The following is a 27,368-nucleotide window of genomic DNA, read 5'->3' as shown; positions in this document are numbered from 1 at the left end:
TTACCAATTTATGGCTTTCCCTTTTGGTATACCTACGGCCCCTCGGGTCTTTACCAAATTTATGGCAGTGGTGGCCGCAAAACTAAGGAGACAGGGTATCCAAGTGTTCCCTTGGATGACTGGCTCCTCCGAGGGGGGTTGGACGCCCAGGTGAGGGATCACGTGGTCCTGATCTGGGACCTCTTCCTAGAACTAGGTCTACTGTTGAACTTGGACAAGTCCACGCTAATCCCCACCTAAATGATAGAGTTTGTGGTCACCACCCTGGACTCCCCATTCTAGAGGGCCTCCTTACCACTTCCCGCTTCCTCACTCTGAAAGCGGAGGTTGAGTCGCTGCAGAAGTTTCCGATGACTACCGCTCGGACTTGCATGCACCTGCTCGGCCTCATGGCTGCCTGCACTTACGTAGTACAACATACCAGGCTGCGCATGCGCCCCCTGCAGGTGTGGCTGGCAAGGGCACACAGACCAACCGTCCACTCCTGGGACAGAGTAGTGACCGTCCCTCCGAGTGTTCTCCGCATGTTGCAGTGGTGGAGTCGCCGAGAAGTGGTATGCTCCAGAGTCCCGTTCTCCAGGCCAATCCTGTCACTCCAGCGCGTAACGGACGCGTCGGATATGGGTTGGGGAGCCCACCTCGAGGACCTGCACACCCAAGACACGTGGTCCCCGTGCGAAGCCTCCCTGCATCAGGGAATTCAGGGCAGTCCGGCTCGCCTGTGCGGTTTTCCTTCCCCACTTGAGGGGCAAGTCGGTCCTTATTCTGTCGGACAACACGACAGCTGTAGCTTATATAAACAAACAGGGTGGGACCCGCTCCCCCCACCTGTGCTCCGAGGCATTTCACCTTTGGGAGCTCTGCGTAGGGGAGGATATCCACCCGATGGCATCATACCTTCCGGGCTCCCAGAACGTCCTGGCGGACAGACTAAGCAGGTCGTTTGCGAGTCAGAAGTGGACCCTGCAGTGGGACATAGCCCAATCCATTTTCCACGCGTGGGGATTTCCCCACCTGGACCTGTTTGCCACAGCCCAGAATGCCAAGTGTCCCCGTTATTGCTCCCTCCTGGGACAGGGACAGGGACAGGGTTCCCTAGGGGATACTCTCCTTATTCATTGACTGCGGGGCCTGCTATACGTATTCCCTCTGTTCCCTCTGGTCAACAGGGTTTTGCTGAAGGTAAGGGAATTCAGATCCCTTCTTATTCTAATCGCCCCAGCATGGCTGCGACAGCACTGGTACTCGACCCTCCTCAGCCTCTCGTGCGAGAGGCCCGTGACCCTCCCATTAATCCCGGATCTTATATCACAGGACTCGGGCAGGCTGCACCACCCGGACCTGCGGTCCCTCCACCTGACAGCGTGGAAGCTCCGTGGCTAACGGCTCAGGGGCTCCAGTGCTCTCAACAGGTTCAGGAGGTCCTGCTTGGCAGCAGGAAGCCGTCCACTAGATCCACTTACTTGGCTAAATGGAAACGCTTCTGTTCTTGGGCGTCCCAACAGGGGGTGCACCAAAGATGGGTACCGGTCCCCGGGATCCTGGACTATTTACTAGACCTTAGGCTCCAGAACCTGTCCTCCTTGTCCATTAAGGTCCACCTGGCAGCCATATTGGCTTTCCACCCAGGGGAGCAGGGCAAAATGCTGTTCGCCAACCTGATGGTGAACAGATTCTTGAAAGGCCTGGATAGACTCTATCCACACGTACGGGCCCCTACCCCTGGTCCTTTCTAAGCTTATGGGACCCCCTTTGAGCCAATGGCTACCTAGTCGCTCCTTTACCTGTCATATAAGGTTTCTCTGCTGGTAGCAGTCACATCCACGAGGTGGGTATCTAAGCTTAGGGCATTCACGTGTGATCCCCCTTACACGGTATTTTTTAAGGATAAAGTCAGACTCTGCCCCCATCTGGCTTTTCTGCTGACGGTGCTCTCCTCTTTTCACACTTCCCAAGATATTTTTTTCCAGGTTTTCTTTCCTAATCCGCATGCATCTGGGAAAGAACAGGCCCTGCACACATTAGACGTTCGGAGGGCATTAGCCTTTTATTTAGACAGGACTAAACCATTCCGCAAATCACAGCAGCTTTTTATAGCAATTGCGGAACATATGAAGGGCCAGCCCGTATCCACTCAGAGGATTGCTTCATGGATTACCACTTGCATTAGAGAGTGTTACTCATTAGCGGGCACACCAGTCCCACCCCTCAGGGTGCACTCCACAAGGGCGACGGAGTCCACCGCCTTCGCCCCACAGGTCCCCATCTCGGACATCTGCAGGGCTGCCACGTGGTCTTTGATCCACACGTTTGCTAACCACTATGCCCTTCCACAACAGGCGAGAGAGGATGCCACCCTAGATAGGGCGGTCCTCAGTTTAGGGGTAAATTCATCTTCCAACCCCCCACCTAGTTAGATTCTGCTTTGGAATCACCTATATTGGAATGCACATGAGCAATCACTCAAAAGAAGAAAGAACAGTTACTTACCTCATCACTGTGATTCTTCGAGATGTGTTGCTCATGTCCATTCTAAATCCCCACCCACCCGCTTCTCTGCTGGTTCAGTACTGGTAAGAAGGAACTGGAGTGGGGAGGGAGCCAGCAGGGGTATATATTCACTGATATACCGGCACCACTGTAGGGGGCTCCCTGCTGGCTCTAAGGGTACTTCTGAGGGAAAATCTTCCGATGATGCGTGCACACTGCGCGCGCGCACCTGTGTTGGAATGCACATGAGCAACACATCTCGAAGAATCACAGTTACGAGTTAAGTAACCATTCTTTCTTTGGGATGAGACATTGTGATGTTGTCAGATTCCTACTGAGTGTGCCAGTGAAAAGCATCTGTCTTATTAAATGGCTTACCTTGGACATGTGTTGTCTCTGAATAAGAAATGGCAGTGTAAACTGAAGTGTGGTGTAAATTAGTTAGTGTTTGGCTTTGCCTGGCGCCTCAGGGATGAGGGTATGTAGAGAGCCATTCCTGCTATCCTTCCCCAAAAGAGCCTGGCACAGTTGTGGTCTTTGTACTCTCTTCCCTGTACGCAAGTAATTCACAAGGCTGTCCACCATGCTGGTTTAGAGCTCTTTCCCCTCTCCTTGCCCTGTAACATCCAGCTAAGCTGGTTCCCTTGGGAGGGGAACTGACTCTGCACCCTTTCAGAGGGAGGCACAAGGCTTCTAGGAGAGGCATATGCTGCCTGAAACAGAATGGCTCTTGCTGTGGCAGTGCACCGTCATATCAACCCTCAGTAAAGGCCCTGGCTTAAATTGACAGTGATTGGACAGCTGGCATGCACTATTATGCTCCCACCCCCGTCTGTTTGTTATATCCATTTGATGTCTCTTCTGGTATAAGTAGGTTGTAAACTTCTTAGGGCACAGTGCTTTGGGATCCCAGGTCTCTGTGCTACTGCAATAAAAATAATAAATCCAGTGTTGTTTTCAGGATTGAAGAACTCTGTGGAGCCTGGAAGCCTGTCTCTCACCAGCAGAAGGTGGTCTAATAATAGATAATAATTCATGCACTTTGTCTCGCTAATGATAAAATCCACAATTGAACCCTAAATACATTTCTTTTCACTCAGATGTATATTGCATTAGGGGCTGGACTTGCATTTGTGGAAATGAGATTCAGTGGTCATTTGAAAAAAAAGACGTTGCTTTAGTGGTATGCCAACAATGGTTAGCCTTGCTTCTTCCCCTGAGAGCTGCTGTGAATCAAAGTCCTAGACAAGGGGAAGCAAGTAATAATTGTGTGAGGATTTGGGTGGATATGGAAGGATGCGATATTCCCAAACAAAATAAGACAGAGTGAGGAACGGTGGACTTTCTAAACTTCCTCTGTAGCAATCTTTTTTTCCCCCTTTGCTGTCGTATTTATTTTGTTTTGGCTCAGCTGCGATCCCACAGAAGAGTTTTGTTAGTAAAAACTATAATGTAATCCTCTGTTATTCTAAAGTTGTGGGGGCTAATGTTTGTATGTCCACTAAAACACAGGGAGATTTGATTACTTAAAATTGACTGCATATTAATTTTGCATTTCAAGGAATTCATCTGATCTAGTATGGAATTCTGATTATACAGAAATGTAATACTTTTTTTATTATTCAGAACATTGAGTTCAACTAAATTGTTTAACATGAATTATTTCTGGCACCCAGCACATTGTTTGTAGTATCGTTTATAAATTTTCCATTCTGATGACCACAGTGCAGTACAAAGTTTCTTGCTGTGCTGTCAAGCTAGAACCAACTGTTGTCACTGGCTGACCTTTGTTTATAAGTACGTGGGAACATTATTAAAGCACTTCACATAGTAGAGAAGAGCTATTTCTCAGCTAGTGAATATCTTTACTTTGGCAAAGATCTCATTCATTTAGCTCTTTTGAATGCAGCGTAGGGTTTCCCTTCTACCCACAATCTCTCATAAAGTACAAATGAAGAGCCAGTTCCTTTGCTCATGCAAGTAGACCTTACTCATATGAGAGGACCTGTTAGAATCAGTGACTTACTCTAGTGAATAAGATTTGCACAATCAGGTCCTAAAATAAGGGCAGAGATTGAATGCACTTCTCCCCTGCCTTCCACCATGTTATACAAAGTTGCTGAAGTGCCATATATAATGTGATGTTATGGTGGCATGGTCAAATAATAATCCTACAGTCTTCTGTTTGGTCAAGAGTGATTTTGGAATACCACTTATCAAGGCACTGAGAATGAACTAGCCTAGATTAGGGCTTCTAGATGTTATAGTCATACAAATAATAATAGAAGTAGGTAAGGGTATGCCTACACTAGGGGATAAGGTCGAATTAAGATACTCAACTTCAGCTATATTAATTGTGTAGCTGAAGTCGAAGTACCTTAACTCCAGTTTTGGTGCTGTCCATGCTGCAGGAAGTCGAAGGAGCACGCTCTCCCTTCGACTTCCCTTACTCTTTACTACTGGCATTGATTGGAACACACCTCTCAGTTTGAATTAGCTGTCTTCATTAAACTCGCTAATTCAAACCCTGGAAGATTGACAGTGGCAGCGTTGATATTTTCTGTAGTATAGACATATCCTAAGAGCAAATGCAGTGAAGGTGGGTGTTCTAAACAGGAGCCCTGTAGCACAGAGCTATAAGTACATGGTTGATTAATGGATGGTAGAGAAATGATTGTCCCATAGAAGGTAGAAGATTAGTAGATTCAGTGAATAGCAGTACCATTGTGATGAGTTGGTAGAAGAATGAATGCTTCACTTAGTGTCCTCTGATCTTCCTGTGAAGACTACTTTTGAGAAGGAAGGTAGATAAAGAGAATAACTGCCTCTCCTTCTGAGGCACTGGTAACATAAAAAGCAACAAAGAGAATTTGGTGGAAAGTGTTTCTGAAGCAGACAGCACAAGAAATGAAGTTTATGTACAATATGTGTGCACAATGGTTCTAATGGGATTAATTCTCCCAGACATATGTACAGTCTGGATATGTATTTTTCAGTACAATTTTTGTGAGTTCTTAATTACTGTTTGCTTGGCAAGTAAACAAGCATTAGTGTTAGGCTTGGCTTCCTTCTGTGTCCTTCGCACAGGTGTGGCACTGGCAATGGCCTGCAGAGATAGACCTTCAAGCCCTGGCTGCTGGAGGGTGTGTGTGTGTGTGTGTGTGTGTGTGTGTGTGTGTGTGTGTGTGTGTGTGTGTGTGTGTGTGTGTGTGTGTGTGTGTGTGTGTGTGTGTGTGTTGGGGAAGGAGTGTGTGAGCAGCAGAAGCTGCTTGCCAGAGACAGTGATACTGGGTTCTCCTCCTACTCCTCTCCTCCACCCAGCAGGTTCCCATGCAGGGGATCAGTCTCCTCCACATTGCTGCGCTTGAATAGGAACAGATGCTTCCCAAGTGCGGGAATGACCCTATGCTTTGAGCAGCACTATTGTGTGGTTCCATGACCCCAGACTTCTTAGTGGAGGCTTGTTGTGGAAAGGTGTCCCATATGGAGGCTGGAGTAAGGCGGGTTTGTGCAGGAACCTTGTGAGAGAGCCTGAATGGTTCCTGTGTGAGAGCATCATGGGGCTGAGTGCTCCAGACTGGCGCTCCATGTGCACCCACATGAATAGGCTATTGTGTGACCCCTCCCCCCCCAGGCTAAGTGGGCTAAGTGAAGAGCATGCAGCCCCTCACAGCTCATCACCTGCCCCTGCGTGTAGCTAGGGAAAGTTATAGAACTCACTTGAAGTGCCTTCCCCAGGTTGTCCGAAGCCTGGGGGACATCCTGGGAAGGGGGGACTAGCTCCAGGATAAGGAACAGGTCCTGGCTGATGGGCATGGTCACCCGGCTGGCCTTGTACTTCTCCTCCAAAACCCTACCTTTGTGGAGGCTGATGCTGGCCATGCCTTGGCTGCACTCGCTGATGGGAGGAGGGAAGGTGAATGACCCACTCCCAGGATGGCATCAAGCTGTTCGTAGTAGCAGCACGTGTGTGGTGCTGCCCTGCAGTGTCTGCTTTACTCCTTGGACTTGTTGTAGGCCTACCAGAGGTCTTTTATCTTCACACCTGGTCCAGGGGGCTCTGTGGCCGTTGTTGGCCAGGCTGGCAGCCATCAAGCCGTATATATTGGCATTCCTTTTTCTGGTGCGGATATCCTAGAAATTGGTCTCCTCCCCCTAGACCTCAATGAGGTCCAGGATCTCTGCATCAGTCCAAACCAGAGCTCTCCTGCATCCCTGGCCAGTGACAGCTGAGGGTGCTGTGGGAGTGCTGGCAGCTGTGGGAGGCTCAGAGGAAGTATTGGGGTCTGCCATGTCTCTGTCAGCTTCTGCAGTAGGAGACAGGGCTTGCCAAGCTGGCCACAAGCACTAGTCTGCTGTTTTAAGCTCCTCAGGAGAAGGGGAGCAGTGGAGCTGGCAGGAGCGGACAGAGCGGCCACAGGTGCAGCTGTGAGAGGCCTCTGGAGGCCACTTATTTCAAATTAACAGCACCAGATTGTGCACACTAACGCTATTTCAAAATAACAGTTTCAAAATAAGCGTTGTTCCCAGAGGAAAGCAGGGGTACAGATTTCAAAATAACCAGCCCATTATTTCAAAATAACGAGCTTGGTAGTGTGGATGCTCCACTTTTTATTTTGAAATAACTCTCTAGTGTAGGCCAGGGCTTTGAGACCTGTGGGTAAAAGGACTCTGTATGAGCTAAGCATTGATTTTTATCAAGGCCCCCAAAGAAGAATGGAGCATTAAATATATGTGTATATTGTGGATCAGGTCAAATGTTCAAAAACTGGTGAATTACTTATACTTGCAGAAATATCTGTACCTGACATTGTCTGCACAGCTGCATATATTTGTATGCTGAAAAGGCTGATTGTATGTGCCTGTAGCCATGGTGCTTCCATGTATCAGAGTTCCATATACAGAGTAGCTTTTTCGCAAATAAATGACGGTACCGACGTGTGGGTGTTTAGACTGAGGTTGTTTACCTGAAGAATTATGTTTATATGCATAAATGTTATATATGCAGTGGTGGGTATAGCTGAGCAAATCTGAGGATATTAGAGAGGTGAGGTAAAGTACTATCTTTTATTGGACCAACTTAAAAGTTTGTATCTCAAACAGAAGTTGTTCCAATAAAAGATATTATCTCACCCACTTTGTCTTTCTAAATACTATATAGTTAGATACAGTAATCAATACTACTTTAATTTTGGTAAAATAATGAAAAAGGTGATGAGTAGCTTTATTTGGAAGTCTAGCTTTCCTTTGGGAACCTTGGAGACCATTCTACAAGAGTAAGTTTGTCTTCATGACACATTTCAAAGGAGCTGGTCCTGCATGTAAAAGTCCGAGTGGCCATCTTTCAAGGTAGCTAACAGCATAAGCTTCATAGGAGGAGATTAAATTTCATTGGTTTCCTTCTATCTTTGATTATAAACTGGTTTTATAACAGCTATGCTATTCTATCTGGAGGCTGGTGTTCATATTTTACTATAAAAATCAAAATATATACTCATTAGTTGCTGCCAAAACATCATAACGTTTTCTTCCTGATGACAGTGGTATATGTGTAAGTTGGGTATAAAGGGAACATGGGGGTTCGTATATGTTTTTCTGCCATCTGCATGAGGCCATTGAATGAGAGATCTTTACATTTATCTCATCAGAACTGTTCTACTTTGCAAACAGCTCTGAAAGAAAATATGGAGATCAAAGAATTTCATAAAAAGCTTCTCACAGTTCATCTGTCTTGATATGAAGTACTAGCAAGCTCACCCTGCTTGCCTTGCCCTCCAAAATGACTGGAACTATAAAATGGGCAATTTCTGCACAGCATCCAAGTTATGAATGGCCCTGGGGTAAGGAGAGAAGGGTAGGCTTGCCGGATGGTTTCAACAAAAATACTGGACATACTTGACATTACACCACAACCTACATTACATCTTATTTAGAAAATACCGGACATTTATATTTTCTCATTGATATTTTCTCAGTGTGTTTCCTGAACAGATAGCTCAAATACTGGACTGTCCGGTTCAAAACCGGACACATGGCAACCCTAGAGAAGGGCTCAAAGCAAGGCCATTGACAGGGGGTGGCAAAGGAGGCAGCTTCCCTGGGGCCTAGCCATTTAAAAGGACCCAGAGCTCCTGGCTGCCATCACAACCTTGGCAGTGGTATCCCCCAGCTCCTCCACTTCTGCCAAAGGCTCTGTTATTTCTGGGGTGAGAGGAGGCAGAGTCTAGCAAAAACTCTCATTAGCTCTGGCACAAATAGATCTGGCAGAATCCTGCCCCTGGGAGAATCACATTACTGTATTTTACAGGGACAGAAAAGAGACACTCTTCTGAGCTGCCGGAGGGCACGCAGCTCTGCACCACCCCAACTTAGTGCAGAGCCTGAAAAGATTTATAACTAGCCAAAATGTTCAGCTGTGAGACTGTTTGACTGTAGGCTAATATATTAGTTTGGAATGGTGGATTTTCCAAATGTTTTTATTTGTGTTTGCTCCAAAAAGTTGAAAAAAGAAAACACAGAAGGGGTTAAGCTGATGAACATAGCAGTCAACTTGCTGCTGCTCTGAACCTGCATGTCCAGGCCTAACATCTGTTGTAATATTAAACACTTAATACTAATCTAAAACCCAATATTTTCATTGGATGGGAGCCTCAACATTAAACTTCTGGGGCTTTGGATCATAGGATTAGATATTTACAATGGTGGGTGCTACAGAAAACTCTTAAGATAGGTAGAAAATCTCATCTCCAACAATGATCAGGAAACACAGTAACAAAAATACATACATTAAAAATCAGAGTAACTATCTGACAATCAGTGTTCCCTCTAACCTCTTTAATCCACATTCTGTTTTTGAGTTATTTTTGGGACATGAAAGATTGCGCAAAAACAAATGCTATTCTAATTCTAAAAAACAACTTAATATACAAAAGGAAGTCAATGGCAAAATCCCCAGGGCAAACATCATAGATGAAGCCTGTTTTGTGCAAGTTAAAATTGGAGCACAAGCATCATGGCAACTAAAATGATTAGGGGGTTTGGAATGGGTCCCATATGAGGAGAGATTAAAGAGACTAGGACTTTTCAGCTTGGAAAAGAGAGTAAGGGGGGATATGATAGAGGTCTATAAAATCATGAGTGGTGTGGAGGAAGTTAATAAAGAAAAGTTATTTACTTGTTCCCATAATATAAGAACTAGGGGCCACCAAATGAAATTAATGGGCAGCAGATTTAAAACAAATAAAAGGAAGTTTTTCTTCACACAGCACATAGTCAATCAGTGGAACTCCTTGCCTGAGGAGATTCTGAAGGCTAGGTCTATGACAGGGTTTAAAAGAGAACTAGATAAATTCATGGAGGTTAAGTGCATTAATGGCTATTAGCCAATAGGGGTAAGGAATGGTGTCCCTAGATTCTGTTTGTCAGAGGGTGGAGATGGATGGCAGGAGAGAGATCACTTGATCATTACCTGTTCGGTTCACTCCCTCTGGGACACCTGGCATTGGCCACTGTCTGCAGACAGGGTACTGGGCTAGATGGACCTTTGGTCTGACCCAGTATGGCCATTCTTATGTTCTTATGTTCTAATCTAACAGACATTATAAAAAGCTTTGTACAGGCTTATAAAGCATTAGTTTGAAAACCTAACTTGCATTCATGATATAGGCTTTCTTGACCACATCACAGCTTGTTGTTTCCCATTACTTGGCTAGAATGTGTAGATGAAGTTATGTAATTGCTCTGGCAACTCTTATCCCTTAGCTCTTCACAATCCACCTAAGCACATAGTAGGATTGTACAGGTATCACTCAGAACCAATTGTTATTCCTGCCATAACCTGCCTGGACCATTGCTGGGTCTGTACATACTATGGGCCAAATATGGGCCAAGTCCGGTAATATAAAGTGGTTAGATTGTGAAAAGAAAAGGGTATAGGTTTAATGCTGATTTTCCCTTCTGATTTATAGGTAAACATGTGTATTCCATCAGGCTGCCCACCACAAGCTATTTTTATTTCTGGATTTTTTTTTTCTATCCAGAGAATTCTAATAGTGGTTTCCCTGGAACAGCCTGAAAACTAGCATGGACTATTCAGACACACACCAAGTAGTGTTAACAACATTGTTCTGTCTACTCCCCTCAAATATCCCTCATTATACTTTGGAGGGATCATCACAAGGCATGGGGGCCATCTTGATCTTTATGTCTGTTCAGACCTTGAATTTATTATTGAAGTTTTCAGCAAAGATGAGACTTCTCCACCAAGTCTTGAGAGCTTGCTATAATGATTTCAGTAAAGCTTCTTGCAAATGGTGATAATCATAGTAGCAATGACTTATGAATAACACCCCGCACTAACATACAGTAAAAGTTTTTACTTCAGACTTCCAAAGGTCTTCACAAACTATAGAATTCTTTATTTTAAACAGAAATCACTACACCCTCTGCTGAAATGCAGCCAGTTCTTGAAAGGAAAGTGGCAACTATTTAACAGCACACGTTGATATTATACAACCGTTTAGGACAGTAAGGGTGTGTCTACATTACAGGTTTTTTTTAAAGTGGCCTTTTTTCAAAAAAACTTCACCTGCGTCTAGACAGCTGCTGCATTCTTTTGAAATTAAATCGAAAGAACGCGGCAGTTTTTTCAACCGCGGAAAATGTCATTTTATGAGGAATAACGCCCTTTTTCAAAAGTGCTCTTTCGAAAAAAGGCGTTATTGAATGCAAACCATGTTTTTTCGAAAGAGAGCATACAGACTACCTGGGTGCTCTCTTTCGAAAAAGCGGCTCTTTTTCGAAAATAATGGTTGCTAGATTATCTCTTTTGAAAGAAGCTTTTTCGAAAGATTATTTTGAAAAAGCCTCTTTCGAAAGAGGCTTGTAGTCTAGACATAGACTTAGTGAAGAAGTTTATGCTATCTTCTTCAACTGTCAGCTACAGCTGACCTATGTGGGTTTATATTTAGAAAGTATCTTGCTACCAACTGGGTTATCCAGCCCCTAAAACATTTGTAAAATGTTAGATAGAAATGCAATTGAGAAGTATATTTATTTAGGATCTTATATATCCATCATCTCATAACTTTTAACTGCTTACAGGCAGGGGAAGAGGGGACACTCCAGCCTGGCCAAGTTTTATTTCTGTGTATTTCTCTATATCTCTTGTCTTACATATACTGTACATTTTGCAGATGGCCCTTTCCTAGATTGGGGTTGGAAGAGATGTTTGGCTCCAGGATTCTGGTTCATTTCTATCTCGGGTTCTTTACGGCTCTCATTTAGTTTTGTGTACTAAGTCCAATGTATCTGTGCAATTTCAATCAGAAGCAGGAAATGTTTATTCAAGTTCTAATGGGTGGGACAGTTGTTGCAGTTTTAGGTAATTTTAAACAAACTGTTTGAGCATCCTGTTTAAATAAGAGTTAAGTAATCACAGTTGTGTGCTAGTTGGGAAAGAATTTCATATATTCATGATTCGAATAAAATATCATCTTACACAGCATATCAAAGAGATGATATATTTTATCTGGCTTCTTGTTAATTGTGACTTTTGTTTTGATAATAAGTTTAGTACTTTTATAGCAAAAAACACTGTCATTTAACAGAAGATATAAGTCATGTATGAGCTATTTTTATGCGTTAAATTTACTCTTAATCAATTTACTTATCTTTGTGCTCTACCAATACATTTTCTTTACACACTGTGATCTAATGAAATGTTAAGTGAAAAACAAAGAGTGGACTGTTATAATTATAAATTCTTAAAAGGGCTAGGCAGTGACCTGTTCTCAGTGGTAAACAATACATCAAAAGCTGCCATTCCCAGTCTCAGCTTTTGTTTGAGATTTGCATGGAAGTTTGTTCCCCATGATAGTATCTTTTCACATATAAACAAATAATAGGTTATAGAGAATCATGTATCGACACAAAACTAATTAGCAAGACTATCTAGCCCTGCTAAGACTTTCTTAGTCATTAGTCACACTTCCTCAAAGATGAACTAGGATGGCCCAATTGTGTCCTCAAAGATGATTACTGTTGTCTATTTCTGGAGATGACCACAGTGTTCCAAACAGAAAAGGAGGCTTGGTCTGTGCCTCAAAGAACTTAGTCTAAAGAGAAAGAGAGGGCAGAAAGACCAAGAGTAGCATATAAAGACCAAAAGTAAACCAAATATGTCAGAATCAAATGTGGGTGTTTATAACTGTAGAGAGGAAAAGGTGATGGGAATCAGGACAGGAGATAATGATGACTTGGATGTAGGCTTTTGTTGTAGAGATAGAAAATAAAAGATAGATCGTAGAAATATTGAGGAGAGTGAAGAGGTAGGATTTGTACAAAGCTTGAAGGAGTGGGATGAGAGAGGCTGAATCAAATATAGCCTCAGCTGACAGGCTTTACTGGCTGAGAGGAAGGTTATGGTACTGAAGGTGACAAAGAAAGAGGATAATTGAGAAGAAAGTGAAGGATTTTGGTTTTGCCCAAAGAGGAGCATAAGATGAGAGTGAGACAGCCAGGAGGCTTTATCATCAAAGCATTTCAAGAGCAAGCCAGCTGTGAGAGACATTACAGCAATACCTGCCTGAGAAACTCTCCACCTTGCCTGATAACAACACTGGCAATCAAGAGCACTGGTATCAACTGAAAAATACATTCACAGAGCATGTACTGAAACTATAGGCTATTTCGCTCATCAGCACCAAGACTGGTTTGACAAAAACAACAAGGAAATCCTGGCATTAATTCAACAGAAAACAACTGCATTCTTTAACTGGTGAAATTATTCCTCTAAGGAGGCTAAGCGACATAAAAAATAAGTGGTGGTAAGAGAAAGCTTCTGGGATTACATGAGAATCTTCGTTTAAGCAACAAAAGCTATATATGGGCCAAGCTTTAAAGGCCCAACCCCCTTACTTTCCCAGGATGGTTCCACACTCCTCAAGGACAGAGAGGCCATTAAATAATGCTGGAAGGAGCCCTTTGAGAGCCTACTAAACCACTAAGCTTCAGTCTCTGAAGACATCAAGTCTATTCTACAATGCTCAGCAGTGGAACACCTTGCTAATCCTCCGTCTTCTGAGGAAGTACAACGTGCCATCACCTTGACAAAAAAAATCATAGGACACCAGGCCCAGATGAAATCCCAACTGAGATTTTTAAAGATGGTAGAGCAATGATCCAGGACAAACTTTGCCAATTCCTCAACAAAATCTGCACTTTTGAAGAAATTCCACCTGACTTTCAGATTGCCAACATTGTTACAATATTCAAGAAAGGGGACAAATCTTTGTGGGCCCTGGAAAGGTATTGCCCTTCTCTCAGTTGCAGAGAAAATCCTTGCCTGGATTCTACTAAACAGCCTTCTCACCCTTGATGAGGAACTTCTCCTTGAATCATAGTGTGACTTCAGGCCATAATCTTTGTGACACAATAGATTCAGGAGAAGTGCAGAGTGCAACACCAGCAGCTGTTCATTGCATTTCTCAATCTAACCAAGCCCTTTGACTTGATCAGTTGTGATGCCCCTACGGAAGGTGCTGTGTAGGTTTGGAAGTCCACAGAAATTCATTCATCATCAGACTATTCCAGGATGGAATGATTCACATATTCCTGTGCAACAGCTCAGAAACCAAACCATTCATCATGGTATCAAGCAGAATTGTGTTATTGCTTTAAGACTCTTCCCATTTATCTTGCAGTGATCCTGATTCCCATCTGTGACCACCTTCCTAATGGAATCGGGACTGAGTATCATATGGATGGCCAACTCCTCAATCGTCAATGTCTCCACATAAAATCTAAGATCACAGGAATTGGCATCACCGACCTTCAGTATGCAGATGACAGGCAGATTTGCAAGTTATCAAAAGAGATGTAGCTGAAACCAAAGGAAACGCTATAGTATCATGGGAATACAAATTAAAGTTGAAAGTTTTTATTATTGTCTTCCAGACTGTTTAACCCAAATCATCTCTGTCCTAAGACACTGGTTCCCATGGTCTGTGTTTTCATTTCTTATTTTAAGTGTTTTCATTCAACCATAACATCTTAGAATTCAAGGGAGAGAAGGTTAGACTAATGGAAAAACAAAAACATTTTTAAAAAACCTTGAATTACTTCAAAAACATGTTTGTTTATTTTACAGACCTTTGCTTTTGTTTGTTTGTTTTGCATAACAGATTCCAAAAGGCCATTAATATATAATGGCTTGTTTGTGATCTTTCCTTTTATTTCAGTTGATGTAATAAATAATTCCCAGGATTGCTTCACATTTATTTTGTTAATAAAAACATACTTCTCAAATGTTATGGAATCCCAAATATACTCCTAATGAATTTTGGAACAAACTGATTAATAAGGACCACGTCTAATACTTAATTGTTCTAAATACTGTACAATACTTTGTTCTGTTTACTTTGTATCCTTTTCTTTTTAACGTTTGAATAAATCCTGAACACACATCTGATGAATGATGTGTTCTCATATGTGCCTCAGCTTCTGTACAGGGAAGTGAACTATGAGGTTGAAAATCTGGTTGTATTTAAGTCAATGGGAATTTTGCCATTGAGTTCATTAGGCCCAGGATCTCATCCTGAGAGAGACAGAGAGAGGGTAAAATTGGAGAAAACATAGGAGATGATAAATAATAAACCTATTCTAAGAATTAGGAACCCAAATTGTGGGTGCTGAAGGTTTAATGGAAATATCTAGAAGTACATTTTTTCTTAGCTGGTACTATAGCGATGGGAACTGAAAAATACCTAGGTAATTAGACTTCTCAAACAGAGTTTGATATAGATGTGAACGCATGTCCCTATTTTAGTGTAGATTTATGGCCTGTCCAGATTGAGCAGATCCTTTCTCTAGAGCAGGAGTGGGGATCCTTTTTTGGGTTGGGGGCCAACTCATTTTCTTCCCCCACATCCTCCACCTGTCACCTTTACTGAGTTAGCCAAATGTTTCAAGTCCCCTTCAGGAAAGCCTCTGTATTCAGGATAGAATTTATGCACATGCTTAATTTAAGTCAGTGGAGTTTAAGTGCTTTACTGATTTTGGGCTTGAGAGCAGATCACTGAAGACAATCAATTGACGAGTTTTGAGACCAACAACATTGAATAAGATTAGTCCATTAAAAAGTGTTAATCTATTAAATGTGTGATCTGTTTTAGACTGTATGCATAGCAAGCCATATTTTAATATTAATAAAAAATCTGAAAATAGAGTTACAAGCAAAAGGAGAAAGCATAAAGGCAGGGATTACACTAATAGAGTTAAGATGGGCAAAAGACTTTTGGAGAAAATAGTACAAAGATTAATAAAATGTGTATATCATATTATTTGCCTTTAGTTGTTGATCTTCAATATCTGTTTGTGTTGTAAGGTCTTTGGGTCAGGGACAATTAAAATGCATATTTGGTTTCCAAGTGCTGCCAATTCCTACTATTTCATATTGTGACTCTTACAATATTTGGTGGTTTTTTTGAAAGACCCAGCTTGTAAAGTCATGTCACTGTGTGAGAATGGCAGTTGCTACTGAAAATGAAGAGGGATTCTTCCCATCATGGCTATAAGAGAAAACTATAAAAACATGAACTCTGAAGGTTCAAGAACCAGAAGACAATTAAAAAGAACCCCAAATAGATTAAAATCAAATTATATTTAGGCTAATCTTATCATTTTTATGAAAGCCTTACTCTTGATGTTTGCTGCTGGCAATACTAGTTTCTATATACATAATTATTAGTAATATGCATTGTGAAGTTATACATTGGAAAAAAGGTATTTTATAGACTGCGGCTACATCTAGACTGCATCCCTCTGTCGACAGAGGGATGCGGATGAAGCACATTGAAATTGCTAATGAATCTGGGATTTAAATATCCCGTGCTTCATTAGCATAAACATGGCTGCCGCTTTTTTTTGACACAGACTTTTGTTGAGAAAAAACAGCAGTCTAGATGCGGATCTGTCAACAATAAACCCTTTTTCAACAGATCCTGTAAACCTCATTTTTTGAGGAATATAGGATCTGTCGAAAAAGGGTTATAGTTGGCAGATCTGCGTCTAGACTGCTGTTTTTGTCGACAAAATTCCGTGTAGAAAAAAAACAGCAGCCATGTTTATGCTAATGAAGCATGGGATATTTAAATCCCGGCTTCATTAGCAATTTCGATGTGCTTCGTCCACATCCCTTTGTCAACAGAGGGATGAAGTCTAGCCGTAGCCTGAGAGTGGCTGATAATATATAGGGATAAGCAGGGATCGACAAATAATACAATCTACTCGCTACGAGCGAGTAGATTGTAACCCGGAAGAGCCGGGTTCGGGCGATCTGCACATGCGCAGAACGATCTGAGCATGCACAGATCACCAGACAACGCGGCTGGCGAGCGGGGCTCGCCGCGGTTCGGCGAGCCCTGGGGATAAGGAGCCAGGTGGACAGATAACCTGCAAAATCATCCTGCTGCCCTTCAGCGGCTGACAGAATCAACTTGTCTTATAATGTTTATTTTAAATGTTTTTAAACATCATGTAAATATTTATTTAAAATACAAAGCTGATTAATAATCCTTATTACATGTTAATTATGTTTGAATTTCCTTCTCTCTTTTGCTCATTCTTTCTTGATTCAGTCTTCCCTTGCTTTTTTTTGTCAGCTTTCTTCAGTTCAGAATTGTAGCGTTTGTTTCTTCAGTTTCTTGACGCAAATCCTGCTGTTGCTTAATGTGTAGCTAAAGCAGCCCTTTGTGTGGCTAAAATAAATTAGCTAAATAGCACTGTTTTAATTAATTTCAGGACCGCCTCTTTTTCGTCATGGAATATGTAAATGGAGGAGATCTAATGTTTCAAATTCAGCGCTCACGCAAATTTGATGAGCCTCGATCCCGCTTCTATGCTGCAGAAGTCACATCAGCACTCATGTTTCTCCACCAACATGGTGTCATCTACAGGTACTTTTTTGATTAAGAATAAAGTATTCTTGGGGCTGAATTTGGCTGAAATCCTCTGTCTCTTAGCAACCAGATTTAGATTAGTTGTTTGTTCCAATTTGCTTACATAGAACTTTTTTTGGCAGTTTATCATTCAGAATGTTAACATTTGAATAGTCTCTGCAGCAACTGCCAGCTGTGTGTGCCAGTTCTGTATTATAGTACAAATAAAGCTTTTTTTAAAAGCTTGGCACATTCTGACCTAGGGGTGACCTTTTTTGCAGATCAGTGCAATCGCTTCACTTTCCTCTCTGTGCCATAGATTTCCTCTTGCTTTCGAACTCCCTGCCACTTCCTGAGTTTGTTTGTCCTAGTTGTCTCCAGTCTGATAGAATCGGGATAGCAATTTGCAATATCCTTTCTTCTTAACTGTTAGGGTGAAATCTCAAACCCTAACAGGAAGTGGCTCCTTGCAGACAATTTGGATTTGCTTGTTACTGCTCGAAGTCCCCATATGAACAAAAAATTAAACTAAATCACTTGTCTTCCCGTTAGAAAAAACAAAACAATTTATGAATATTTGTGTTGTGCTGTGAAAAATGCCTTTGTTAAAAAATATTATTAGAAATGAAGAACCACTTGATAGATTTTCACTGTTATCCATATGTTTATTAAGTCCTTTATCTTGTCGTTTCACCCTTCCTCTCTTTTTGAATTATTTTTGGCAGCTTGTCACCACGTGCGATAAATCCTGGCTGCCTGAAGAAAGCAGACTAGCTGTAGGTTTTGAGATGTGGGTCTTTTAAGCCTTACTGAGATCTCAAAGTCTGTTGAGGGTCATAGATACATATTGGAGTTTTTGATCTTGCAACTCCCCCTCTCAAATTTTCAGTCTGATTTATGGTAGTGAAGTGAGGGAGAAACCTAGTTTTTTCATTAAAAAATAAAAGTCTAGCTGAGGACATGGAATTTAGAACACTGATAGGCTTGTTTTTAAAGATGCTTTTTTAGAGCTACTTGGAAAATGGACTGGTCAAAATTTTTCTATAAAAAACCTGTTTTTCAGTAGAAAAATTGGGTTTTGACATAATGAAAATTTTCACAGAAAGTATTTGTTTTCTGAGGACAATTTCAGCTTTTTATCAAAACACTTATGAATACACTTTTTATCCAGGGGTCACCATTTTAAAAGTTAGCATTTCCAAGTTACTTCAGTGTGGTATTTTGAATATTGCAGTTGCCCGGTGGGACTTGGAGGCTGCCTGGCAGTGGGGCTAAGAGCTTGATAGCTAAGCTTTCCAGTGGTGAATGGAGGAGCTCAGGACCAGGGTTACTACTCAGTGACGGAGCCAGGAGCCCAGCAGTCCTGCTGCCTCCTGGCAGAGCTACCCGGAATAGCCAGGAGGCTTCAGGGCTTCCCGGCGGGGCTGGAGTTCAGTAGTGGGGCTGCCACCATGCAGTGCAACTGAACTCGGGGGGGGGGGGGCGAGCTGCCCCGTGAGGCCAGGAGCCCTGTGTGTGGAGGGGCCTGCGGCAATGGGGAACCGGCCAGGTGGCTGGTAGCCAGGACATGGCTGGGGGGAGCCCATGGCAGGGGAGTGGAAATGACCTCCCATGGTCCAGCAAAATTCCTCATCCAGGACCAATTAGGTCCTGAGGCTGCCAGACCATGTATTAGGAGAGGCTCCAACACCTGCAGCACCCATCCTGGTGGAAGGAGCCAAATAGTTGGGGAATGTCCTCAAAGATGCATTGAAGCCAGCATATGAAAGTGCATGATAAAGAAGTGGTTACATTCTTCCTTCCTCTACCTTGGGGGGAGAGGGCAGATGATTGAGACCTGAATGGATTTTGCTGTTTCCCTTGTCCAATAGTGGGAATGCTCTGATCCTGAGAAGCAGAAACATGAGCTTGAGTTCTGCCATGTAAACTGGCTGATTCCTGAAAGACTTCCAACCCTCTACAATGATGCAAGATTATTTGGCTCTTAAAAGTGTCTATGGTACTACTATAGTGGTAAAGACCTGTATTATCATTTCTGCCATACCTATCAGAAGCCCCACGAACAACTGTCAGGCTTCATTAGAAAAGTAGATTTATTTCAGCAGGTAGTGTGTAAGGAATCCCCACCATGCACACTGTTTGTGTGAGGTTGGACCAGATCCATTAGGGCATTCAAAAAGATGGATTGATGTTGTAGGGACTGCAGCTGAGGGAGCAGGTCCCAAACCCACCCCCATTCCACAATCTCATTCAAGAGATAAATGAAGAGGAGGAGTGATTATTACAAGCGGATACAGTGATACAGTCAAAGGAGGCAGGGAGTCACTCCAGCACCGTGCTCAGTGAGAAGGAAGAGGTCCCCTCAGCAGCAGCATTGCTGAGAGATTTGACCGAAGAAGTATCTGTAATCAAGGCACAGGAGGCTCCTCTGAGGGGGTTCCTCTGTGCCATGCTCAAGAGGAGACAGTAGCAGGAGGGGTGGTCGCCTGTGAGAATGTCTCCTTTACAACTGTATACATCCAAGCCCTAAGATTTGCTCCAATTCCACAAACAAAGACAAACACCTGTCCTTTATTTATTCTTGGATCTGGACTTCTAATACTCCTGTCATCTGAAGAAGTGGGTTGTGCCCATGAAAGCTCATGCTACCATTTACATGTTTTCTTAGTCTTAAAGGTGCTACTAGTCTATTTGTTGTTTTTTAAATTTTTCCTTTACAATTATGGGAGAGATGGGCACTATGCCTTGGACTGGCAAAACAAGACAGGCCATGCACAGGTATCTTGAGATTGCAGCAAACCATTGGGGAGCTTCAGGGAAATGCCAATAGGAAATGCCCCCCAAGACCCTGAAATCCCAAGGTTCCCCAGCAAAAACTACAAACATCCAAAGAGGAAACCACAGCTACACCTTTTGGGAGAGAGAGTTTCCAGTTTGGGAATTCCCCTATTTCTAGATAATGGAAAGATTGCACGTGTGAGAAGTTAGTCAAGAGGAAGACTGTTTTCTTTGTGCACCAGTGGCACATATGCTCATGATGTAGATTACCATATCCACATGCAGGATGGTCAGCCTTTTTGAGAAATGTTAACAGGGGTTGCGTTGGGTTACTTAGGGAAGTGGCGGAATCTCCATCCTTCCTTATTTTTAAGACCAAGTTTGACAAAGCCCTGGCTGGAATGATTTAGTTGTGGTTAGTTCTGCTTTCAGCAGGAGGTTGGACTAGATGACGTCCTGAAGTCTATTCCAGCCCTAATTTTCTATGCTTCTGTGTGGTTCTTTCTACTGTAGAATGTTTTAAAACTTCCTTCTGGAACTTAAGACATTTCTCAATTTAGATGGGAAACATCAAACTTCCAGACGAATTTGGTATATTAGGAAAGAGAAATGGGTATATAACATTAAGAAGAAGGTATATTAACAACCCTGCCCTAATTTGGGGAATGGTATGTTGTTTCCCAGGAGCGTTCCCAATAGGAAGATCAGCATCGTTATTTTTTTACGCATGTTTATTTGGTGCAAGATTTTCCTTGTTTAATGTCTGTTTTTATAATGTTACCTTATGTAAATAAAACTGCCGTCCTTACTTTACAATAATATTATGGGAGTGAGTTAATGTTAAATAAAAGAGCTTAGGAGGGAGTGCCAAGTTTACATTCCTGGGAGGGCAACCATGTTCTTTCAGACACTGTAGGAAGGGGAATAGCACTTCAAGACAGATAACAGCAAAACCTTATTGCTCACAGGAAGTATAAAATATTTATTTTCTGCTTTGAATGTCAATTATTTTAGGATGTTTGATATTTCTGTTTTTACTTTCATAACAGGAAAAAGTGTATTATTTTCCTGCACTTGATAAGTAGACTTTAACCAAGGCATATTCATGTGAAATAAAAATCTATTATACTGCAGCACATGCTTAATACTATGGTTTATTAAAATCACTCAGTCACTGCAGTTTTCACTACAATACTGAAAAATGTCTTTGTTGTGTCTATGGCAACATATACATGAATATAATGGATTGGAATCCATTATAATTTTTGGTCAATTTTTCTCTAAACAGTGAAATGAGATTAAATTTGAATTTATTTTCCATTGCATTGAAATCTTGAAGACAGAATCCTAAATGTAAGTCCTTGTTATTTGAAGGCTGAGAAACAAACTGACAGATGCTGGGGAATTGAAGCTGAAGCTGAGTCTCTTAAAGTTTGTCTCTAAAACAGTTGATATTTCTCTCACATCATTCCGGCAATGTTTTAAAATGTGATTTTGACCACTTGCATGCTGTTGAATGCACTTTCAAATGTTCCATGGTAATATGTGGAACAGCGCCCAAGGCAAACAGTTCTTGGGTGCTGTTTCACATATTACCACGGAACATAGGCACGTCAAAAGGTTTGCACCATACTTTTGGGCAAAAGAGTGCAGCAGAGAAGGGGATAACTTAGTGTCATTGTTGATCCGACATGTTTAAGCAGCTCTTAATCTCACTTACTGTTCAACAATTGATCATGTTTTTTGAGGAAAACATGGGGCTGGAGGATTGAAAATATGACTATTTAAAATGTGGTTATTGTCATTCAAATATTTTAATAACCTCAATATTTTCTATGTTTTGAAACAAATATAATTGTTTAACATTTTTAATTTTCATTTTTCATTTTCTGTCTTTTTTTATTTGTTTTTGTTTATTTTTTTTTTCATTGTCAGTTTTGATTGATCAACTGAGTTACAGGGGATCCACTTGAGCAAGCTTTTTGGTTTCACTCTGTGCATGTTTTAGGTTTCACTTTATCTGTTTTAACTCAATGAGACAATGTCTAGACCGCCGAGAAAAATTGGAAAAAGATACGCAAATTGTAGACTGCAATTTGCGTATCTTTTTCTGCTTTTTTTCTAAAAGAGGCTTTTCTGAAATTTGGTCCATCTACATGGGGCCAAATTTCAGAAAAAACCCTATTTTGGAACATCCCTTATTCCTCTTACCGAGAGGAATAAAGGGATGCCAAAAGAACACGCCCACTTTTTTGGAAACTGTTCCTTGCACGTGACAGAGCTTTTCAAGCTCTGCAGTTTAGACATAGCCTGAGTGTCCTCACATGCATAAAGCTAAATGTGTGCATGAATGCCTGTGGGACTGGGGACTTGGGAGTTTTCAGAATTGAATTTTTAATATATCAAAACAGAAAAAATATCATTTTTGGACATTACAATTTTTAAATAAACAAAGCTGCAACAAATTTTGTAAAATTGAAAAAGCTGCCCAGTATTGAAAATCATAAAAACAAACAAAAAAGAATTATTTATACTTGCAGCATTTTAATTTCCAGTTTAGATGCTCTTCCGTGTACGCGTAAAGAAAAAGAAAATTAATTAATTTGGAGATGGACTAAAATGACTTGAAGTTACATAAACATGACAGCTTTGAATCTGTTAGCAGTTTCTACTTTAACATGATTTGTACCTAGTGTTGAACAATAACCAACAGTACCTACATCTATGAGCTGTTTCAATAGATATCCATTAAGCCAATTCACCTGAAGGCAAAGTGCCAACTGTGTCAATAATCAAAGGGAAAAGATGTAATAACACTAACTGATCAAAGAGGAGAAATTGCATTCCTCTGTAAAAAGGAGAGCTAGAAGCTAGACATCTTGGCACTTAATTTGGAACCACCAAGGCCAATGCCAGGAGTAAGGTAGAACACCTAAGTACCAGAAAGAATGCCAAATAGGAAACCAGCTAGTAAGAAATCCAACATTTTTAGCAGAGCAGAATAGCCAATGCAAGGATTTCACCAGGAAGACTTCAGATAAACCATAATCAACCTAGAAGTGGGAACCAGGGAATGAAACAAAGTGGATCCACTTCCAAGATTGTGCTGAAAAGTGGTATGGCTACAATATATAGGGATCACTTAATGCTCTAACTCTGATCAAAATTAATGTTGACAGAAAGAATATTTTTTGTTATTTGCTAAGCCAAACCTGAAAGACAGTTGTTCTTCAGTAACAGAAAAAAAAATTAAGCCAATGTGGTAAAATGTATTGATACCAACAGAAAAGTGATTAGAAAAGAAAGGAACAAAGCAAGTCATCAGTGTAATAAAAATTTTCATGTACATTTTAGATTAAATTACTAAAGAGGACAATAAAAAAAACACCTTGACAATTAACTAAACTAACTTACAAGTTTAATAGGATGTCGGGTTTACAATTCAGTCTACTGTAAATAAAAGGGAAATAAAATTAAGACAAACTATAGGTAGAGCTGGTAACTTGTTTTGGATTTAACGAAAATTTAATGAAATTCATAAGTATTGTTTGTCACATGGTTTGCCTACATGACCATTTTTTTTACAGTCTTTTCATCGCACACATTCCTCCTGTGTGGAACTGAAAGAAAATTTGCCCCTGCCATTCGGTAGATCTCCTTTCTAGAAAATGTATACTTAGCTGGAGGATTTAGATCGGAATAATTATATTTATAGGGCAGCTATTCCTATCATCATAGAATCATAGAACACTAGAACTGGGAGGGACATCGTGAGGTCATTGAGTCCAGTCCTCTGCCCTCATAGCAGGACCAAGCACTGTCTAGACCATCCCTGATAGATGTCTATCTAACCTGCTCAAAGGGTAAGTTCGAACTAGAGTGGCTAATATAGTCATTCGAACTTGCAAATGAAGCCCGGGATTTAAATATCCTGGGCTTTATTTGCATGTTCCCAGGCACTGCCATTTTTAAATGCTCCATAGTTCAAACTCTCTGCCCGCGGCTACACGAGGCATGGGCTAGGTAGTTCAAATTAAAGCTCCTAATTCGAACTACCATTACTCATCCTGCAATGAGGAGTAATGGTAGTTCGAATTAGGAGCTTTAATTTGAAATACCTAGCCCGTGCCGTGTGTAGCCACAGGCAGGGAGTTCGAACTACCAGGCATTTAAAAATGGCAACACCCAGGAACATGCAAATAAAGCCCGGGATATTTAAATCCCGGGCTTCGTTTGCAAGTTCAAATGACTATATTAGCCACCCTAGTTCGAACTAGGGTGGCTAGTGTAGACATACCCTTAAATATCTCCAGAGATGGAGATTCCACAACCTCCCTGAAGTACAGTACCAGCAAAACAAATCTGTCATAAATGATTGTTATATAGTGCCCAGTACAATAGTATCTGAGTGCCTCACAATCTTTTAATGTATTTATCCTCACAACACCCCAGTAGGATAGCGAAGTATTATCCATATTCCATCGATGGGGAATTGAAACACAAGGAGACTAGGTGGAAGGAAGGCATTGGAAAAGGTTCAGAAAAGGGCAACAGGAATGATTAGGGGTTTGGAATGGATCCCATATGAAGAAAGATTAAAAAGACTTGGACTTTTCAGCTTAGAAGAGAGGATACTAAGGGGGGATATAATACAGGTCTATAAAATCATGACTGGTATGGAAAAAGTGAATAAGGAAAAGTTATTTACTTATTTTCACAATATAAGAACTAGGGGTTACCAAATGAAATTAATAAGCAGCAGGCTTAAAATAAAAGGAAGTTTTTCTTCACTCAGCGCACAGTCAACCTGTGGAACTCCTTGTCAGAGGATGTGGTGAAGGCTAGAACTTTAACAGGGTTCAAAAAAGAGCTAGATAGATTCATGGAGGTTAGGTCCCTTAATGGCTATTAGCCAGGATGGGTAGGAATGATATACCTAGCCTCTGTTTCTCTGGAGGTGGGTGACAGGAGAGGGATTGCATAAGGATTACCTGTTGTGATCCCTCCCTCTGGGTTATCTGGTATTGGCCACTGTCGGCAGACAGGATACTGGGCTAGATGGACCTTTGATATGACCCATTATGGCCAGTCTTATGTTCTTAAGTCTGTGACAGAACTCATCTTCAGATCTGTTTGGTTCTCCTCTCTTACCAACAGAAATTGGTCCAAGATATTACCTCATCCACCTTGCCTCCCTTGTGGTACGTCTACACTAGCTCATTAGTTCGAGCTAGGTAGGGTAATTAGGGAAAGCAGAGTTGCAAATGAAGCCCGGGACAAAGGCAAAGTACCAACTGTGTTCATAATCAAAGGGAAAAGATGTAATAACATGGATCTTTAATTCAAACTACCTACTCCATGCTGTGTGTAGCCGTGGGCACGGAGTTCGGACTAAGGGGGATTTAAAAATGGCGGTGCCCGGGAACATGCAAATGAAGCCTGGGATATTTAAATCCCAGGCTTCATTTGCAACTCTGCTTTCCCTAATTACCCTACCTAGCTTGAACTAACGAGCTAGTGTAGACATACTGTGACGGACCCGGCAGGGTCCGCACTAGGGGCGGGGGAGGCCCCCCCGCTCCGGCAGGAAGCGGCGGCCAGGGACGGCCAGAAGCCGCTCGGCGCGGCGCCGCCGGCCCCGCAGCGGCTAAAGGCGGGGGCGGGCGCGCGCCAGAGGGGACGGGGGAAGCACCGGGGGCCCGGGAGGCGTCCGGCGCGGGCGCCCCGGTTCGCGCCCCGGGCGGAAGCCGCGGGCACGCTCCGGCCGGAGCCGCGCGGGGATCCGCCGGAGGGGGCGGGGCTGACGGCCCCGACGTCACCCGGCTGCGCCCATAACAAGGGCACCGGGACGCCCAAGAAGGGGGAAGCGAGCGGGCAGCCACCCTGGCTTCCCGGCACCCCAAGCACCCGGCTTTCCGGGCGACCAAGGGAGACGACCCCGGCAGTTGGAGGCTCGCATTGGGACGAACCCGGTGACTACGACGGGGTAAGTGACCCGACTCTGCACCGGCCCAGGGGGCCGAAGCATCGGGGGTGGAAGGAGTCCGAGGCGGGGCCGTTCTGGCGCCCGTGGGCAGGCGAGTTTCGGGCGGCTGCCCCGCCTGCCGTGAGGGGAGCGCCTTAAAGCACCCATCTCACTTAGGGCCTCGGGCTGGGACCCGGTGGTGAGGGCGGGCCCGGGTCCCCCACTCCCCCCCCACACCCGACCTCGGCGTAAGCCCAAAAAGGCAGCGACGGTCGAACGCAACACCCCTTCCCTTCCCCGCGGAGAGGGGCAACAAGGCAAGGGGACAAAGAGTAGAGGGACGGCTCAAGAGCCCCGGTCGGGCCCCCGGCCGGGGGCCGCCCGGGATGTTACAGGTCCGGGTCCGCTGAGCCCCCTCAGCCCTACTCGGGGCGAGGGGTGATCGCACCCGGGGCCAGACTCGCCCGCGAACCCCGGGGGCGGGGCAACAGGGCATTGAGAAGGCGGTGGGTTCGCGGAGCCCCACCCCACCCCGCCGGCTCAGCCCGGGGGGGATTTGGGGGTGCGAGGCTCGCACCCTTAAAACCCGCCACACATACCATCGGGGAAGAAGACTCCTTCAGGATATGTGAAGGGGATAAGTGAAGTATTACACATCATAGGGCATATCACAGCAAGAACAAATTCTAGATAACAACTGGTGTATGAGTGCAGATACCCATCAATGTACGGCTCAGGTGGTATGTATCCAGGCCTAAGATCATGCAGAAGCAAATGTTTGAGAAAACATTGATCATGAGCAATCTAAACTAACTATGGTACTTGGTTTATCCAAATTGGTAGTGATAAAATTAAGTATTAACAAGTAAACACTGTGGCACCTGCAGTATTTAATTAACTGAAACAACATAAGGTTTCCAAGGGAGATTTTATGGTCTATTAGATAAATTACCTCCATTTTGAAAAAAGTGCCTAAATATACCCTGATGAACATAATGACACAAAAGGAGTTGTTATGGTCAATTAGGTGAATAATGGATATATAAAAGGTTCCAAACACATACTGAAACAATAAATCTGAAACCGTTCTGAAGGACTCTTTGCAGCAGGAAATAATATGCACTTATGGAACTGCTTAATTACATATTTACCTCAGCTAGCCCAGAGTGACAGGTCAAAAGCATTTGTGGTCCTGTATA

At 42.8% G+C, this 27,368-nt stretch overlaps 1 protein-coding gene across 3 annotated transcripts in view; it reads left to right on the top strand.

Moving 5' to 3' along the window:
- PRKCE (protein kinase C epsilon) overlaps positions 1–27,368 on the top strand; it is a 464,741-nt gene that overhangs the window by 372,379 nt on the left and 64,994 nt on the right. For all 3 annotated transcript variants that reach the window (XM_075925412.1, XM_025185851.2, XM_006125476.4), the window contains one exon: positions 17,290–17,444. In XM_075925412.1, the coding sequence (XP_075781527.1) occupies positions 17,290–17,444 (155 nt within the window). The remainder of the gene's footprint in view (positions 1–17,289; positions 17,445–27,368) is intronic.

This window comes from Pelodiscus sinensis, chromosome 3 (assembly GCF_049634645.1).
Source record: "Pelodiscus sinensis isolate JC-2024 chromosome 3, ASM4963464v1, whole genome shotgun sequence".
Lineage (NCBI taxonomy): Eukaryota > Metazoa > Chordata > Testudines > Trionychidae > Pelodiscus > Pelodiscus sinensis.
The sequence above is the reverse complement of the archived record's forward strand: the minus strand, read 5'-3'. Positions and strand labels throughout refer to the sequence as shown.